At 35.9% G+C, this 19,948-nt stretch overlaps 1 protein-coding gene across 1 annotated transcript; it reads right to left on the reverse strand.

Annotated features, from left to right (window-relative positions):
* Window positions 1-500: 500 nt before the first annotated feature.
* Window positions 501-18,603, reverse strand: LOC142355088 (uncharacterized; the record flags this gene model as incomplete). The annotated part of the gene is made up of 4 exons (XM_075407367.1): window positions 501-658; window positions 15,543-15,716; window positions 16,076-16,238; window positions 18,437-18,603. Coding segments are annotated over 4 exons (662 nt in total), but the record flags the coding sequence as incomplete, so codon positions are not given.
* Between the last annotated feature and the right edge of the window lie 1,345 nt (window positions 18,604-19,948).

Raw genomic sequence — 19,948 nt, forward strand, 5'->3', positions numbered from 1 at the left:
CAGGCTAAAGTATTAGTTTGAACAATTTTAATGATAAAGCACTTTACATTATAGCATGTGTTCATATGCTCAGATTGATCATGTATTTTATATATCTGATCAATTTCAAATCAAGTTGAACAACTTCAACCCAACAATTTTTAGCGTGTTGGATGAAAGCCTACATGATAGCAAATGAAATTCATGAATAGATGATATAGGTGGGATTATGGGTTTAGAATAGTTATCTAAAGCTTTTTCAAAAAGAAGAGGGTCAGAGATGGCAAAAAATAATTGTTCGCTTGATGAACTGCATTTAACCCCCACAACACCCCCCCCCCCCCCCCCTCAGCTTATTGGCCATGTAATTTAGCGCCCCGTTATCCGTGCTATTTTTACATTGTAACGTGTTAAATAGCAACACGTACTTACCCGGGCTTACCAACCAGGTCAGCCCGGGTAGTAACTGGGTCGTGAAAAAATACTGGGGGGGTAGAAACTATTGATCCATTATTTCTTACTTGTATTCATATATTTTGCTTCCAGAGTGTCCACTGTATCGACCCAGATAGTCTACCTGGATTGCAGATCCCACTCCGGATTCGATCTGGAACTCGAGGGATAACTGAAGAGCCCCTGTCACGTATTGACTGTATACAATGGGAGCAGGTGGTAGAGACTGAAAACAAACATCTGCGAAATAACATTTTTGCTACCTTTGGGCTGACATGAGTTCCCAAGTTTAGCTGCCAGACCCAAGCGACCGCCGATCAGAGCATTTGCAGACTTCTACCGCTGATCAGAGCATTTGCAGATTTCGACCGCTAATTAGACTGTGTCAATGATCTCTGACCAGACCTTCGTGTGACACAAGAGATAGATCGATCTTTGTGTGACCGTATCTTTCTCTGATCATACGATGCCAGACCAAAGCGGTCTATGGCCAGACCTTGGTGACACCCACGGTTTTGTGCGACTTCTCTGCGACCCGAAATCTTTTGGGCTACTTTAGCGCGACCGAAGCTTCCTCTAAACAGACTATCCTACACATTATCGCCTATGATCAGACAAATATACATGTTCGAGATAAATGAATTTCGTATCTGACATGCAAATTCGACCAATAATTCTCAACCTTAGTGCGAATTTGATGGTGCAACTTTATTGCTAATGTTAGGCAAAGTTCGGGCCAATATTTCAATTATGTGCTTGATATCTCGTTTTTGAGTCATCAGTGGTGCTTCTGAGTCAACTTTCATTTAAATCAGAAGTATAAAAATTTGTCAAACGAAAGTGCTGGTCATCTTATGATCAGACTATTTCCAGATTTTGTTAAACTTTTGTGCGACCCTAGTCCACAGGATTTGGAGCTTATGATCGGACTATGTTCAGACTTTGGTCTATCATCAGAATCTAGCTTGACTAATGATCACCCGGACTATACGTACAGTGTAATTCAGATATGAAACAGCTAATTCCAATGATACCGTACGCCTTGCATTTCTGAATATTCGATTTAAAACTATAAATCAAGTTATAAATTATTCACAATTAATTAACTGCTGCCATAAAGCTGCCCCATTCATCTTCCAGGCTGACCATGTTGGTACCTTCGATGAACCATAATGACAATACAGTTAGCTATTAAATCAAAGACTTGACTTACGATTTACAGCTATAAAATCAGAGTAATTGACCAAAAACTGGATGTTTGTTCTGCGCAGACAAGTTTCATGCGCAAATAAGGTAATGAAAATTTCGAATTTGAGCATGACAAAGAAATGCCACACGGCCAAATTTAAACACTAATATTGCTATTTAAGCAGAGATAGTGCTATTTACACATTGTCACGGAGAGAATGCGCTCATATTTATGTAACTTTTAGTGTATTTATCAAGCGTTTATACAGCGTTTAGTGGCCACACAGAATAGCCACACATATATTGCTTCTTTGTTACCATTTATTGCCACTTGAATTCGTGGCGTTGTGAGAATATTGGGACTTAGAAAGTTGGAATTGTACAATGTTTTGTGACGGCTTTTAGTTGACAGAACCCTCCGACTGTTTTGGTTTCAGGTAGAAATGAGCTCGAAAAAATTTAACTACCAGCAAAGAAAACCATCTCTGTTATATTTACTGCCGCTGTTAACATATTAAGGCATTTTGGTAAAGCAGGTTTTTCGCTATAGTTTCTCGGCAGTTTTGCGTCTGGTGTAAACATTCCACCCCAACCCTCCTTTCTCAAGACACCCTCAGCTGTCAAACTGTAACCCAAATTTTTTACCCATTAGCAAAGATTGTCATTCTCAAAGATATTGTTTAGCGCATACTGATTATATAAAATGTTGAGATTTAATTTAGTTCGACCCAATGTGTTTTTCAAGCAATGGCGAGAAATTTTCTGTTTTATAGCACATTACGATGTAAAAAGTTAGCGCGTTCAGATGCGAGGAGTAAGAGTTATATGCCCGCTAAGCTAGGGGCGGAAACAGAAAATATCCAAAAGTTTTGCATGCAATACTTTCATACAAAACCAATGTTTGTAAAGACAGCTTATTGTTTTATTTTAGAGCACACGTCGACTGGTTCAATCAGTCTTGGTTCAAGGATGGTTTCAGATGGAAATCCAAGGTGATTTGAAGATGATTTCAGTCAAAGAGAACAAACGGACATTATTAGTCTTATTGAATTTTTTTTGAGACGTTTAGCCTCCTCGAACTCATCGTTTAGTCTCCTCATCCAACCCTTTCCCGTGCCCATCGAACCCTTTCCCCATCCCATCTGTTGTCAATTAATATTTATGCGTCACTTAAAATTACGTTGTTCAGAAATAACACTTAAGGATTGGTCTTGTAGAGGTTTTAACTTATAACTCATTGGAGATCCGACCTTAATTATTATTCCTTTTTATTAATTTCACAGTGTGCTGCTTTGTTTGAAAAAGCAGGCGTGTCCAGCTGGGGGGGCTTGAGATGTAGATGTTTTGTCAATTGGGGGGGGGGGGGGGGGGCTTGAGATGGGAGGGGGGGGGGGGGGGGTGTTGGAGGGGGGGGGGGGTTGTTGGAGGTCGTTGGATTTTTATCACTGAATGTATTTTATTGAACCTCTCTTGTGCACATGTGTTGTTCTGTTATTTATTATCTCAGTTACAATTTGAGCAAAATCTGTGAATCAATATTAATTAAGTTTTTCTAATTAAATTTGTCTTTTCTCGAAGTGGTTTGATTAAAAGTTCATTTGTCATCATGGTTCATCACAGGTGGATACATGGTCACTCTGGCATGTAATCGGGTTGAACACGTGGCATTCATTTGTGAATCGTGAAGTAAATATAATTGCATTAACTTAAATGCCACTTCAGACAACGTGAACAAGCTAGTGGTAATTACCACTGTATGGGCAGCGGCTTTAATGTATTGAACAATGCCGTACATCAAAAGAACATGCCGCACAATTAGGTGCAAAGTGTAAGCTAAGCCGGCAAAGTAATTATGTGCATCAAAAGAATATGCCGGACAAAATGCTGCACACTGCACGAAATGGCGGTAAAATTTTGCGCTCAGCGTCAAGAAATGACTAATTTTCGATCTTACAGAGAGCGTATCTTTTTCATGTATTTCAAGTCTGTACATGATAATTTGTGTCATGATCATGTTATTATGCAGCAAAAAATGTAAGAATTGGGAATCAGGTTTTCATGTCTGTTTTTCAATGCAGCGGTAGTCCGGGCAGACTATTGCTATGTCCAGAAAATTTCTAATTCCAGATTTTGGTCTTTCATCAGACCTTTGGGTGACCAAATCCTTTTCCTGTTGAGAGAGAACAAACTGTAAATTGTACATAAGATGAACTTAGAATAGCTTGCTAAGAAGCTTTACTTGTTGAACGTATACTTGACTAGAGACAAGAAGCCTTGAGGAACAAGAAAGAACATGGGAATGGGTTATTAGAGATGCTCAAAACCTGAGAGCTTGAGAGCAGTTGGTGAATTGGGTAGCACATTAAACTTGCATGTTTTTCATTTGGGAGGTGTTTTTTGAAATAAAAACCACACAATTGCTTATCCCAACGAAAGGCATTTCTGATCTTAATTATCACTGAGCTGAAAAATTTCAAAAAAGCAACTCCAAGTGAACGTTCAGTAAAGAAAACATACATTAACCTTAACCATTAACAGAAATAAATAAAGCAAATGTCAAAAACAAACTCAGAAAACAGGAACTGAAGTCCATTTTTGACTTGAAATTGAAACTATATGAATCATAAAAATTTGCTCATATGCACTGATTTGACTTTCAATTATAATCGATATCGTGAAAGAAATTTTAGAAAAAATTACGGCAGATCTCAGTTTTGACTGAGTTTCATGCTTGTTCCAGCAACATTTTTGAACTTTTCCTACTTCGGTAGAGAGAAAAAAGCCTATTTGTTGTGACAAACTTATTAAATTGAGATGGAAATGGTAATGTTGAAGCTGGCACCAAGGCCAATACAGATGAGATATTTGACGTGGAAAATGCTAAAACCCGCAAAATTGAACCCCTAGTCTTCGCAATCTGGATCAAACTCTTTCGAAACCTAGCAAACCGCAAGACAAGAAACGAGCTTTCAGTGCCCTGAGCCCAGTTATTGACGATGATAATGAGATGATGAAAAAAATTGGTAAAGCTATCGAAAAAAGCACCGCCAACATTATACCTACTATCCTGTCAACTATTCAAGAAGATCTGCATAATAACATCAGAAAGATGATTGAAAAACCCATCGGAGCTGTAAAGGATGAAGTGCGTCGAGAAATCATGAGTGACTTACAATTCCAAGAAAGGCGCTGTAATCTCAAAACCCTATCAGATACATAATAGCCAAAGACGTACAACAGAAGAGACAACATACGAATCACCGAAATTCAAGAACAGAGTGGACAAGAGTTTGCGGAGAGCACTATGAAAACCGTGTTCGAGATTGCAAGGGCCATTGATGCTAAAGTGACTACTGAAGATATTTCCATTGCCCAACGTCTACCAACTAGAGGATAAGGATCAAGGCCAATTATCGTGAAATTCAGTCAGCGTATTGCAAAAATTATCATGAGAAAAAAAGTTGACGGATTTCGAAATCCTGAGAGCTATTCGTATTATGGATGATCCGAGTGCATCGCCCAATAAGTTTCTTGGGCTGATAAGAAGAGCTGACCGATTGGATAATGTTTATTTGGTACAACATTTTATAGCATGAAGGGTCACCAAATAAGCTACAAAGCAACATCTATCTATAAAACTGGGTTGTTTTTGAAGTGGTCTTGTGACGCAGCGGAAGATTGTTTCAATAAAAACTGCCAATAGCAACCAGAAATTGTTCAAAGTATTGTTAAATTTGATAATTTTAACAAAAGTTCTTCTTATACACCATTTCAATGTTTATCTACAATCTTAATACTTCATGTCAATGAGCGATCACTTAAAAAAACTGAACTAAACTTGAAGCACCGGTATACAGCTTTGAGCCTCCACCGTAGGTAAGTTGTTTAAACAAAACAAGGCTTCACAAAGGTGATGACCTGCGGTGTTTTTTCTATAAAAGTATACAATCAATTATAATCTCCATAACTCGTGACTCTAGGGCAAATGGTGTAATGATCCAAATCAGAGAAAGTATCCCCAAGACAAAAGAAAGTACAGTAGGACTTGAAAAAGCAGCTTTAGTTTACCTTCACAAAAATGATTTTCACTTAACCCTCATGTGTTGCTACAATCCACCGCAATCTAACAAAATCTCCTTTCATGAGAACTTTGACAAGTGTTTGGAAGAGATCCCAAGCTCAATACCATCAAAAGCCTGTGGTGACTTCAATAAAGACAGTCTATAAACAATTACATCACCAGGCGTTTTATGGTTATTATTGACTCACTAGGATTTGATATGTTAGTTACAAAACCAATCCGGGTCATCAAAAAGTCAACCACCTGCCATGATCACTTTCTATCAAAGGTTACTAATACCAGGTTATTATAATAAAAGTGCAAATGAAGTACTTGAGTACCAAAATTTCGCAGATCAATTCCCAGTCGTCTTCGCTTGTACCATCAATTCACGTGGAATAGGAAATAATTGCATCTTAAGAGATATCAGTTTTTGGAAGTCTGATCAATTAACTATGAACTACAGAATCAAGCTGAGTCAGGGATTAAAGAAACCAGGTCTCAATGTTCTGGATAGTAATTTTGAAGATTCGCTCGTTAGCTTTTGCAAAACTGTCTGCCAGGTAACAGACCAGTTCGCTCCCTTTAAAAAAAACGCCGAGTCCTTTACTAGTAAATTTAAAAAGTTGCGCTTCAACAAAAGGCATAGGCAGTAGACATTGCACCCAGCCGATACTGAGAGGAAATTAAAACTCTAGAAATTTTGGAAAAAAAATGAAAAAGATGTTGTATGCAAACTTTGAAGTGAAGATGATTAAGGCCTTAGAAGGACAATCAATAAAAGATAATGCTCTGCCAGCTCTCCCAAATGTTCCAAAAATCCCTTTGAAAAATTGGCAAATTTTATGTTCTTGATTCCCGCTGATGAATTAGAAAATGTAGAAAAAAAATAAACCAATTAGATAATAAAAGCTGATCAGGAGATGACCACCTAAGCAACATTCTTGTGAAAGTTATTGCGTCCGTATTTACAACACATCTCACTATATTGATTAATATGTCGTTCGGACAAGGTGTTTCTCCAAGAGATTTAAAAACGGCAAAGATGATACCAATCTACAAATCTGGCTCAAACTAGATGAAAGCAATTTGTCGTGGTCGATAACACGGGTCAATAAGTTCAATACGTTGAATTTTAAATTAAGATTAGAACTGAAAACATACAAATATTAGCTCGTATTTTTTGTACTTATCTATGCAAAATATACAGAGACAATTTAGACTACCTAAAATTAATTTACTTGAATGACATATGAAAAAAACTTAGTTCCGAATCCTGGAGGTGATTTTCTGTTTTCAGCAACCTTTCATGAGAATCATATATGGCCTAGGTATAATCGAGTTCAGCAGTTGGAGGTCAGCCGATGTTAGAATCAGGTTTCAGTTGGTGGGAGAATTTGCTTCTGACATATGATTGATAGGTCAATAAGATAATGATAGCGCTTTACTTCTGACATATAATTGATAGGTCAATAGAATAATGATAGCGCCAAAACAAAATTAGAATTGAGTTTAGTTTCTTTGGCCATTACTTATCGACATAGCAAAAAAGTTCGTCAGGTAAGTTTCTTTTTTTGTTCTTTGAAACTTTTATAAAGAAAACTTCTAAGTTTCTTGATGTTTCTTTGAAACCATCACATCCTCACTATTTTTTTAAATAAGTTTGTGTGTATATGTTCTCCAAATCTGTCGGGTTGTTTTCAGTTCTTGTTGATGTTCGTGAATGCCCGGATGGTTCGGGTTATTGGTGCGCTGCAGATGATGTGGTTAAAGATGCTTCATCTTGATTTGAAGATCCCATATCTGTGTTCTAAAGTTGTGGTTCTGATTGAGATATGGTCTCCTCCACTGCTGGTTCGGTTTTCATATTGTCCTCTTCTAGTCTCCTATTCTGATTGTTGCTCACTAGAATAGTCCTTGTCGAGTTTTCGGGTTGTATAAAAGATGTGTTTAAGCCCTTCCTGATGATAAAGGTAGCAGGAACTGTCTTTGTCTTTTCATTGGCCTTGAATAGAATGGGTTTGCCCTAGTCGAAATCTGCTATTGCTGGTAGTCTCACTCAGCGTCCCAACAGGAGTTCAACTGAAGTTTTGCTCCTCGCTTTTGAAGTGATGCTATGTCTCATCAGTGCCCCTTGAAGGAATGATCCAAATGACACATTAGGATTAGGACTCTATGCTTGAAGCGCACGCTTCACTGTCTCAACTGCTCTTTCATTAGCTCTTGGATGATAGACAGGTAATTCCATTTTTTTAATTCCCAGTGATTCAAGCCACTGTTTAAAATCTCCTTTTACAAATTATCTAGGACCATTAGATAAAGGACCATTATCTAATACTAAAAATTTTGGTAATCTGATTCTTGCAAAAATTTGACTAAGATATATTTTAACCGTTTCTGATGTTCTGTTTCCAGCGGGGAAAGCTTCTTTCCAGTCAGAACCCAAATCAACAATTACTAAGGTATTGCCTTGATCCTTAACATAACCCCAGTTTATGTAGAGACGGTCCCAAACGTGGGCTTCTGGCCACGAAGAGACGGTTTTTCCGAGGCTAGGTCTGTTCATTTAACAATTCATATTTTTAATAACAAAATATTGAACGTCTTGAATAATGCCAGGCCATCATGCTATCATTCTGACTGATGCCTCAGTTGCATTCTTCCCAAAATGTGTCTCATGCACTTTTGCTGAAATCAAGTGTCCTAGTTTGGGTGGAATGAAAGGAACAACAACTCTGAAGATGATTCCATTGTGTATGGTCAGTGCATCTTTGTGGTGTTCAAATATTTTTTCTGCTTCTGAACATTGTATCCAATTGCCGCTTTTGATTCGTTTCATTATGGCCGGGAGGAGTCTGTTTGCTCCAACTCCAGTTTTGATTTCTGCTCGGGTCACCAAATTACTCTGAGCGAACCAGATGTTATTCATTGCGAAGCACACTTGATCGTTGTCGGATTCGTTTTCGTCAATAACCATTCTGCTCAAAGCATCTGCATGTGTTATCTGCTCCCTGGTGTGTACTTCAACTCATAATCGAAGCCCATTAGTGCTATTGCCCATCTTGTGATTCTAGCTGATGCTGTCTTCGGGATCTCTTCGTCTGGAGCAAAGAGATATTTGAGTGGTTTGTTGTCCGTCTGCAGGGTAAATTGTCTTCCAAGAAGGAATTGCTTCAATTTTGTGACCACAAACACAATTGAAAGTGCTTCCCGCTCTATGTTTGAGTAGTTTTGCTCCGCTGGAGTCAACTTTCTATATACATATATGAATGGATGTCCTTCTTGCGAAATCAGGAATTATTCTTCCGTAAAAATTTGATAGCCCAACAAATGATTCGAGTTCTTTGTTGTTAGTTGGTGCTTTTGCTTCTTTTGTTTTTTTAACATGTTTCGGATCTGCTGCTATTCCCTCCTTTGAAATGAAGTATCACAAAAATTTAACGCTATCGACTGGTTTTGAGTTAGACTTTTTCTCATTACTAGTAAAATTTTTCTCACGTAGTCGACTCCTGACTGCAAGCCTTCTCTTTTCGAACTCTTCCTTGGTAGTTCCATAAACCAACACATTGTCTTGAAAGATCACAACATATTTGATTCGTTTGAGTGTTGATTCAATGCATTTCTGGAGTATTGAAGAAGAGTGTTTCAATCCCTGAGGTAGTCGGCAAATCTTGAACATTCCCTGAGATGTGTTGATTCTGCATATATTTTTTGCCTCTTCGTCAAGTTCAATTTGATAATCTGGTATTGGGTTCAATCTGGTATTGGGTATTCCTCATCCATCACCTTGCTATTGATATGCACTTTCAAGTCAAAACAAAAGTCTAAGTTCTCCTTTCTTCTTTCTCTGCAACGCTACTAGAGATGCATTAGTGACTCCTCCTGGCTGTACGGGTTCAAGGATGCCCTGTCTGGCCATCTATTCCATATTTTCTCTGACCTTGTCTTGAAGAGGTAGAGGTATTTTTCCGGCTTTGAAGAACATTGGCTGTGATCCAGGTATCAGCTTCAAATAAGCTTTGTAAGCAGGTAGGTGCTCGATTGTGATGTTGTTCAAACCGGGCTTGGGTAGAAAGTCTGTAGCAAGTAGTCCAAATTCTTTATAAGACTGCACAACTGCTAGATGTTTTTGTGTGAGTCTGCTTCCGTTCCACTCAACGTCACAAGTAAGTGATCCCAGAAGCGTTAATTGATGACCATCATAAGCTTCGAGATGTCTTATCTTACCAACCAACTGAGGTTTACCAAGCTCAGTCCATATTTTTGACGATATCACTGTGCTATCTGCACCTGTGTCTACCTGCAATTTTACTTTGCAATTATTAATTGAGATTTATTCCCACGTCGCACACATGCTAAAGATTTGTTCTTTAGTATAAAACATTCCCATCTCCGATGCTGGAGATGCTTGATGTGAAGAATTATTTTCTCCTTTGCAAAGGTTATTCTGTTTATTGTACTTAACTGAATTTGGTTGAGGTTTGCTTCTACACTTTTTTGAGAAGTCTCCCATTTTTTCACAGGATATGGCTTACCTCCACATCTAGTGCACATATTGTTGCTTTTATTAGCCGAAATTTTTTCATTTGACTTTCGAAAGGTCTTTTTGAAGTTAAACCCAACTTCTTCTTTCACAGTAAAAGGGTTTTTGCCTGATGAAGAACTTGTAATAGCCATTGCTTGACTTCTGAACTGTAATCTTTTGGTCAATTCCGTAATCAACATTGTTGGTTTTGCTTTATTACCATCTAGTAGTCTAAGTTTTGCTTCAGGGTCCCTCAAACCTGAAATAAACTTTATTTTTACCAACTCCTTTTCGGGTTTGGCCGCTGTTTTGAGTTTTTCGAAGTCACAATAGCGTGCTTCTTCTCTAAGACCAGCAAAGAAATCGTCGTCCGACTCCTGTAAACCTTGTATTATGGACAGAAGTTTAGCCCTTTCTGCCGTTACTACTCTCTCTTTAGGAAAAAAAAATTTGAATCGACAATCTGATGTCTTTATATGGAGTGTCTATTAAATTCCTAGGACTTATTAGGCTCCTAAATTCAATAATTGCATCTAGCCCGCAAATACTAAGGAAGAGATTGGTAACCTGCAGGACCTGTACAGTACCATCAGTGTTGATTTTGTCCTCTTTCTTCTCTGCTCGACATTTCGCCACAAAAGGCAAAATGCACGCAGTAGCTGATTCTGCATTCTGTAGATCCAAAATTTGTCTGTCTGTAGGTGGTCTGGACACCACTTTCTTGGTCAATAACACGGGTCAAAAGAATTCACTGAGTTGAATTTTAAATTAAGATTGGAACTGAGAATATACAAAATTTAGCTCGTAATTACAGTACTTATCTATGCGAAAATATACAGAGAAAATTTAGATTAGCTAAAAATATTTTACTTGATTGACATGTGAATAGATCTAAGTTCCGAATCCTGGAGGTGGTTTTCTGTTTTCATCAACATTTCATGAGAATCATATATGACCCTGGTACAATCGAGTTCATCAGTTGGAGGTCAGTGGAGGATAGAATCAGGTTCCTGTTTGTGGGAGAATTTACTTCTGACATATGATTGATAGGTCAATAAGATAATGATAGCGCCAAAAACAAAATTAGAATTGCGTTTAGTTTTGTGGCCATAACTTATTGACATAGCAGCAAAGTTCGTCAGGTAAGTTCTTCTTTTGTTCTTTGAAGCTTTAATAAAGAAAACTTCTAAGTTTCTCGATGTTTCTTTGAAACCATCACACCATTACAGGCCCATTTCTTTTTTGATGGTCTTCATTAAAATATTTGAAAGGCCATGTGCAAATGCTTATAAAACTATTTTAAAAAGTTTAACTGATTCTATAGCAAACAATTCAGTTTTCGCAAAAAAAATAGTTGTATGGACGCATTGACAGAGCTGACAGAGAGGCAGAGACATCAAAAAACAAAGCTTCTATTAATTTCTTTCTTGATTTAAAGAAAGCATTTGACCATCTTGATTACAAATTACATAAAAAATTGCTTTGCTAAGGTATTCGTGGAAATGCCTTTAAATGGTTCAGACGTTATTTTATGAAACAGTGCAAAAAATATGAATTGCAGAGTTACACTTCTGGCTGGCATGAAACGCTGTGGCGTTCCACAGGGGTCCGTTCTTGGCCCTCTTCTCTTCCATGTTTAAAAAAATGACCTGCCGTTTTGCTGTGACAGCGTTGACGTGTTTCTGTTTGCAGATGACACGAATCTGTCTGGCTTGGGGTGGACACCCAATAGTATTGCAAATCAACTAAACTCTTGACAAATTGGCTGAACGCCAATAATTCGTAAGAACATAGGAAACAGTGCTTCCATTAATGTCCTCTTTTACCTTAATAAATGTATTGCACAATGTGCACCTGTGTGTAAGTATTTATGAAAAAAAGGCTGGATTCTAAACTATCATTTGTTTCTCACTGCGATTTCTTTCTACATTATGAAAAGTTAAAGAACCCAATGTGGGATTATTTTGAAGATTCGACATTTTGTTCCCAACAAGGAGCTCGTGCTGTACCATAACTCTCATGTCAAATCAAATATTCAATACAAAATCTTGGTTTATTGATGCTGTCGCTCCCCCACGCTCTTGCGCATTTCGCAAATACAAAAGTCAATCTTGAAACTGATTTACTTTCTAAAAAAAAAGAGATCAATCGTACGACTTGTTCGAGAAGCATAATGTGCTCAGAGTTTTTGGAACTACATATATATGAGCTCAATAATTTCTTTTGCGTTCCAATGATGGGCACCATTTTGAGCAAAATTTGAACTTTTTGTTGGAATTTGAAGCAAATAGTCACTCCACCAGAAGTTCATACAAACGTTTTCGAAAGATTACATTATGTAGAACCAAACAGAAGAGAAACTCTTTATATTTCAGATCTGCAAGATTATGCAATACACTTCTATCAGCAGATATATCACCAGAAAATGTCGATAGCTTGTCTGCCAGCCAAGTCAGCGCTTTTGTTCATCGTTTTCGGGATAGTTCTTTATCTCGAGCTAATGACCTGATCAACTGTGTGTTTAGTGATTAACGTACCAAATGCTCTTTTTCATCATCGATAAATATGTCTTGTAAAAAGAGACCCCTTGCCTTCATGTTACAGGATGTTCAAAATGGGATTAATTTCCATGTGTAAAATTTGACCCTCCAGATCTTTCCAGGTATCGAGATATGTCCAACTTTTGTGATTTTTTTTTGCTTTTTCCACTGAAAAAGAAAATCTTACAAATTTTCAAAAAAAAATTGGGATTTTCTTTCGTGACACCGAAAACTCACGGCAGTTGAGAATGCTGCAGATAAAACTGCATGGGGTTACTTGGAAAAAATTCTTGAAAATTTTCAAAGAAATCTTTTGTCTTTTTCGTTTCCATCCGTTTAGTGCCTGTTTCTCAGGGTGGGCGTTTGTTAGGCCCGGGGGCCTCGTTGCCTGTCCTCTCTAGGTTAGTAGTTTCCAGCATTATTCCTTAATGTGTTTTTTAATCTGACTTTAGTTTTTTGTTGCCGTGTAGTTATCGTTCCTGGATATATATATATATATATATATATATATATATATATATATATATATGTATATATATATATATATATATATATATATATATATATACTTCCTTTCTTTTTTAAAAGGCAACCCAACTGAACTGCCGATAACTAGTAAAATTAAGCCAATGCTAACTTTCAAGTCGTAGAAGCAAATATTGCAACAAAAGTTATATGAGGATCGGTCTTTTGCATTAAGGCATAACGGTTTTAAAGGCCACAATTAATCACAAACCATTTATGAAAAGTTTGCAACAGGGGTTCTTTTTATACCTAAATGCATATCGACAGACAGTCTTTTAAACAGTCTTTCTTACAAAAGAGTGTGTCAAGCGTTCACTATTTAATCTTTTCAGTTTCAGCCTAATGTCCCATTGGCTGTTAAATGGTCTTTTAAAATGACAACAGGTGAAAATATAATATAGTTTTATATGCGATTTTCAAATTTTGACATAAAGAACTGATCTTAAAATTTAAAGACATCTTAAGATTTTAGTTTTCAGGGAAAAAATGGTTTCTAAAACATATAAATATGAATTTGAATGAAAAAACAAAATGTCAAGAAAAACAAAGGAAAATATGATTTTACTTTGATAAAAATTGTTGATATATATATATATATATATATATATATATATATATATATATATAAATATAGTTTCAATTTGTTCATTACTAAAATGAGTTCATAGCAGAAATAGACTAGGGAACAGGCCAAAATTTTCGGAAAATGTTCTTGAAATTGATAACATCTACTTAGCATAGCCGATTTTTGAAGCATACACAATTCTTCAAATTCGAATAACTAACAAAATATTAGACCCAATAGGACAAAAATTATTGTTCAAACAGAAATTCAGGAGACAAAAACCCAATAGTTTTTTTTTGCGGAATGGATGCTGAAGTTAACAACTAGATGTTTTGATCATTATATCCTCCGTAACCAACTTATTTGTTGAGTCACATAAAATCTTTTACTTACTTATTGAGTTTTTCTTCAAATTAGCTTAATGTTTACAAAAAAAAACAATTTTTTTTTCTAAATTGTCAAACTGTGTTAATAAAATCTCGCAACAATTCTGTTCTTTTACAATGATTCTGTTTTTTGCACAATAAAACAATGCCTGAATTATTAAAACAAAGGAAGAAAAATAACAAAAAATTCCAGTGATTTTCTGAAATTGTTTTTAAAAAAATTAATTAAAAAAGCAGATAAAAAGAATTTAAATTTCTTCTATCATTTTAAAAAAAAACCGCCTGAAATTTAAGAGTTTAACAATTTGCTATTGCATTTACCATTTCGATTGAGAAAGATCAAAGAGCATTATAAAATTAATATTCATACTAATCGGATTGAACAAAATTTCTGCAGAAAAAAAAAGAACTTTTTTTCTGCTCATCTTTTAGTTTTTCTACCGTGTTTACAGATTCTGTTTTCTTGCTACATGCGCCGTTTCTTAGAACAAGAATACCGTATTCGTTACGTTGCTAGAGATGTTTTCTCCATATTCTATTTCAATTTGATTGCTTTTAAAATAAGCGGGGGTAATTCCCTGAGTACAAATGAAAAAGCGAAAAATGTCTCGAAAAATTTGAACCTCAATTTTTCCTCGAGGAAATGAAAAAGCATTAATGTCTCTTCAACAATCGGTTCATTTTGTTAATGGCTTTGGAATGATGCCAACTTTGTGTTTCTCCGAACTGGATCGGCAAAACTTTGCTGAACAAAAAACTGATAACGGTTTGTATACATTTCTTAGGGTTGGAGAGTTGGAACGACCATAGACAACGTTATTGCTAACCTGCTACTGAAAAATATTTTTTTAACCGTTTCGATAGGAGGATTGTTTCCAAAAGCGGTAGTTAACACCCCAAGCATGCAGATGTAGTTTTAATTAAAATTTGTGGCTATCAAGACAAAATGTCTGTATTTATGCGGAATGGACGCTGAAGTCAACAACTATATGTTTTGATCATGCATGTCTCCAAAAAAACACTTGTTTTTCGGTCCTATATAAGAACTTTAGCGTACCTATTGAATTCTTCTTCAAGTTGGCATGCCAAAAATTGAACATTTCTTGAATTTTTCAAAATCGTAGTTAATTAATTTGTTAAAATGAATTTGTCAAAATTGTAGCTATTACTAGCAATTTTGGTTACAACATATCATTTTTTATCGATAACCCTGTCCAAACGCTTGTTGCCCAAGACATAAGTTATTTTCCATCACCCAAAGGATCAGTCAAACAGGTGGGTAAATTTTTGGTACTTTTTTGTCGATAATATTTAAATTTACCTGTGTAAGTTGAATCCATTCACTGTACTTTCCATTACTCTCTGTTCTGAGTAGAATTTGATATTCTTGTCCAGGAGTGAGTGAAGATATGGTCACGTGGGTGGTAGAGGGCGCAGGGTACTCACACCCACTCACACAACTTCCCTCTGGTGGAATTAACCAAATGTGCACTTTCTAAAAGTTGAGAAAATGAAACATTACATATAGTACAAGAATGCAAATATTATTTAATAAAAGTGGGGGGAACAGAAACATACTTTTTAAGTGTGGAAAAATGAAAGTAACTGATGAAAATTGTTTAATTAAGCTTGATCTGCTGTTTTGATAAACATAGTCAAGGTAACCACGTTAATTGTTAATTCAAATTTTACATTACAATTTTTTTTAAAAAAAATTGTCAAAATTTTAAAAACAAGGATCCCTTTTAATTGAAGGCAGACTTAAAACCATGCAATCAAATAAGAATCCTGAAAGATGATTTTTCAAGGTCTTTAAGGGTTTTTGAAATTCTTCAACTAATGGGATAGACCAACCTGGACTTCTCCAGTGTAACTGACTTCCAAACTTATCTCTGTTGTATCGAATGTTCTAGAAGACGGGACCTCAACTGGAGGCGCGGGATAAGTTGACTCCCAGATAGAAAAGGGTGTCGAACATTCTTTTCCATAGGCAACTGAGGTCACGTCAATGTCGTACCTGAAAAAAAAATATCATTAAAAACAGATTTAAAATCTAGTGATAAGCTAGTTATCTATATATGCTATATATGACTATACTGAACTCAAAAAAGGAATGATTACTATATAAAAGTTAAAATTTTCCCTAAAAATACACAATTTAGGTCATTTTTAAATTAAAATTCACCTTCAAATTATAGCTCTGAATTTAAGTTTTTGATTTTGTATTTGATTATAGCTTAATATTTGAATTTTTAAGGCGCATTTAAAAATCAATATAGCTGATTTTGTGTATTTTAAACGAGAATTCTAATTTTTTTATTAAAATCAATCCTCGTTTGGGTTCAGTGTAGTCCTAAACACGTTTCTTATGCTCTCAAATTTTGTCTTTTATTAAATTAAATAACAAAGAGGTCAAAAAGAAGCTATACAGTCACAGTTGTCATTAAATCAAATCAGTCAAACGTTGGAGGATCACTTTTTAACGATGTGAAATGGAGACTCTCTACTTTAAAAACTGTACAGAGTTTGAAACTGTACTTTAAAAATTGTACTTAAAGCTTATATTTTTATGATACAATGGTCCATCAATGGATCATTACTCCATCGGTCCCGAAGAAAATTTAATCATAAATTGAAAGCTTTCATAATTTGAAAGCTTAAATGTGAACTAATTGATTGATAAAGATTAAAAAATCGAATAATGAGATTATGCTGAAAAAAACAAAGAGGGCTGCAATTTCATTGACTAATAATTCCCGGGCCAAGATTTCAGCGACGTAAACATGTACAATCGGCGGATAGTGCTTTGAATTGATGCAAAAACAGCGCTTAGGATTCTGAAAAAACAACGCCGTTTTTAAGCGCGTCTATTTTAAATAATTTAGCATGTGTAATTGTTAATCTTACACAAATTAGGTGTTTCAACGCAAAGAGCGTACCTAATTTTAGCTCTCCTAAGCTCAGAAGTTACATTAATCAACGCTTAAATCTTGGCTGTGATCAAACATACTTCAGCGTCCATTTTAAAGTTGATCATACATAAAATCAACGCAACATTTCCTAGTTTGCGGGGTCGTATATGCTTAACTGCTGATTGACCTAGACAAGGGTTGAGTTGAATCATCTCTTGTAAGCTTCATTAGTCAACATAATTTCAGATATTTTACAAAAATGAAAATTCAAATTTTCTCTCCCAAGTTTGAGTCTCAAACATTGACTTTTTGTTGAAACAATTGGACACCCTTCCATGGTAAGGTACGAAAATTTCCATGAATTTCAAATTTGTTGAAGTAAATTTGTTAGAAACAATGTTTGCGCCTTGTTTGCAGTCTCAAAAAAATTTTCAGCGTTTGTCAAAAAATATTTATTAGCGCTGATACTGCTACGTTTTTACAAAGTGTATGATTACAATGTGCCCGTTTCTCGTCTCAAAATTTTGCGTATAAAAGAGAAGACGAGAAGTGGTTGGGGATTAAAGATTTCCTTGTAACTGTAATGACAAAAATTAGCGTAGTTTTCTCCACCACAATATACAGCGGATTAATTACAAAAATGAACGCATTTGAACGGATTTAACTCATTCTCTACCTTGAAAAGAAGCGATGTTTCAGTCCAATTTACAAATTAAAGACTTCTAAAAAACTATGGTAAGGTGGGACAGTGGTGGAGGAGGCAGTAAACACACAGGTGGTCAGTTGATCGGGTCTCAGAGACACTGGTACAAACGTTGAAATGGTGCTGGAGCAAGGCTTAGAAACGCCGATTTTATGCAAGGACTACGCTTGGAAATATATGTAATATCACTGCTTTGAAATGCTAAATTTACCAATAATAAGCAGTAACTAGCCTTAGTTCCAAAAATTTTTGTGACATAAATTGAGGTGGAATTGTTGAATCACTGAATAGTGACAAAAATAAACCAGCATCAAAAACGAGTAAATTTAATCTGGAATTCAGTACTTCTTAGATTTAATGATTTTTCGTGTTGCTTGTTTTTCGTTACTTCGATATGACAAAATCAGCCATTTCATTCGTTAATATGGGTAGAAATTTACTCTGATATTTGGAATACTTTTTCAAAGCAGGCCTTTATCTCCATTGCAAGAAAGCTTCATCCGATTCTAAGCACAACGCACGCTTTCAAAAAAAAAACTAAAATTCAAAGCTTCGGATTGCGATCAAAAATTCAAAATTCTTCAAAAAACGAAGCCGAACCTTTCGCCGGGTGTAAGACTGATATTATGTGTCTGTTCCCATCCACTTGCAGAAATGTCAATTTCAAACTGAGAGAAGAGAGTCAATATTTTGATGACGTATTTGTGGATGTTCGGCTCCTGTGCCCACTGGAATTGTAGAGCGCCAGTGTTGAAAGCTCCATCAACCTGAAATTAAATAGAGAGCATCTGTCTGTCATTCAGAGACGCTACAGTGTTACTGAAAGGAAATTGGACCTATTCTGTCCCCCCCCCCGACCCCTGGAGCTTGGTAGGCATCTAAATTTTACGTCCCTCAGCCGCACGTACGTGATATCTTTTTACATAGTGACGTGCTGTAAAATTATTTAAAGTTTGTAAGTGGGGTCGTAAAAAATCACTGGTGTCCGTACTGAAACTGAATAGTTCCGGGAAATTAATTTATTTTGCGATTATCTTATTTTTATAGGCAGGAAAAATCGTCCACCCGGAAAACGTAAATTTTTGGTAATTTACTCGAATTTGATATTGTTATCCACGATAGTTTTTAACAGCGTGTCAATTAGACAGAAATAATAGAAAGTGCAATTCATGAACAGGGGGGGGGGGGGGGGGGGGTAAACGTTTAGGACATACCCAACGCTAGTCCCGAAAACCCAACAAAACTACAAAAAGATAAATAAATCTTTGGTATATTCGGCTTAATAAGAAAAGTCTGGGAATTCTCGGCTTAAAAGACTACAGAAATTGTCGGTATGTTTTCTTCAAAATCAAACACGACGAACACAAAATGAACCAAAATGAACATACCAACAATTTCATACGATTGAAATCAACATTTTCTGAAGTAGAGATATGATGATTCTCAAGACAATTTTTTTTTCTGAATTCGATCTTATGAAATCATTTAAAAATTCAAAAAAAAATCAAAATTTATGCTAACTAAAGCAATTTTAAGAGCAATGTCTATTGTCTATTAAATATGTACTGTTTGCAGGTAAAGATGAACGAATTGATGAAGGAATTGAAAATGTAATGAATTAATGGTTTCCAAAAAGAGCACAGAGAAAGTTGAAATATCTTAAATGAAATTGACAGTATCCATATCGCATCAGGTTCCGCTCATTGTCCATTTTCTTAACATTCCATTTTTCTGCTAAAAAGGGAGAAAATGACCGGGGCCACGGTAAATGCAAATGCTGCAAACAGCAAACAGGTAAAAATTCTTTTCCGTTGCACCCCCCCCCCCCCCCCCCCTCCCCGAGCCCGGTATATCAGTTGACTTTCACTCCCAAAAAAGTCTTTTTTTCGTATTTATGACAACTTTGCTTTATGTTTGGTACATTGTGGTTTACTTCATTAACGGCGAAAAAATTTTTGACAGTGAAAACTGGAAAATTTGAACAATCTTGCCATTCATCTGGACAAAAACAACGAAAAATAGCGATAAAAAATTACAGTTTTGATTTAATCCTCAAATTATATTCAAGTTGTCTTTCTCATACATCTATTGATTTCAAAAATTCGCTCTTAT

The sequence above is a fragment of the Convolutriloba macropyga genome, unplaced genomic scaffold (assembly GCF_964194025.1).
Source record: "Convolutriloba macropyga unplaced genomic scaffold, txConMacr16.3 SCAFFOLD_3168, whole genome shotgun sequence".
NCBI lineage: Eukaryota > Metazoa > Xenacoelomorpha > Acoela > Convolutidae > Convolutriloba > Convolutriloba macropyga.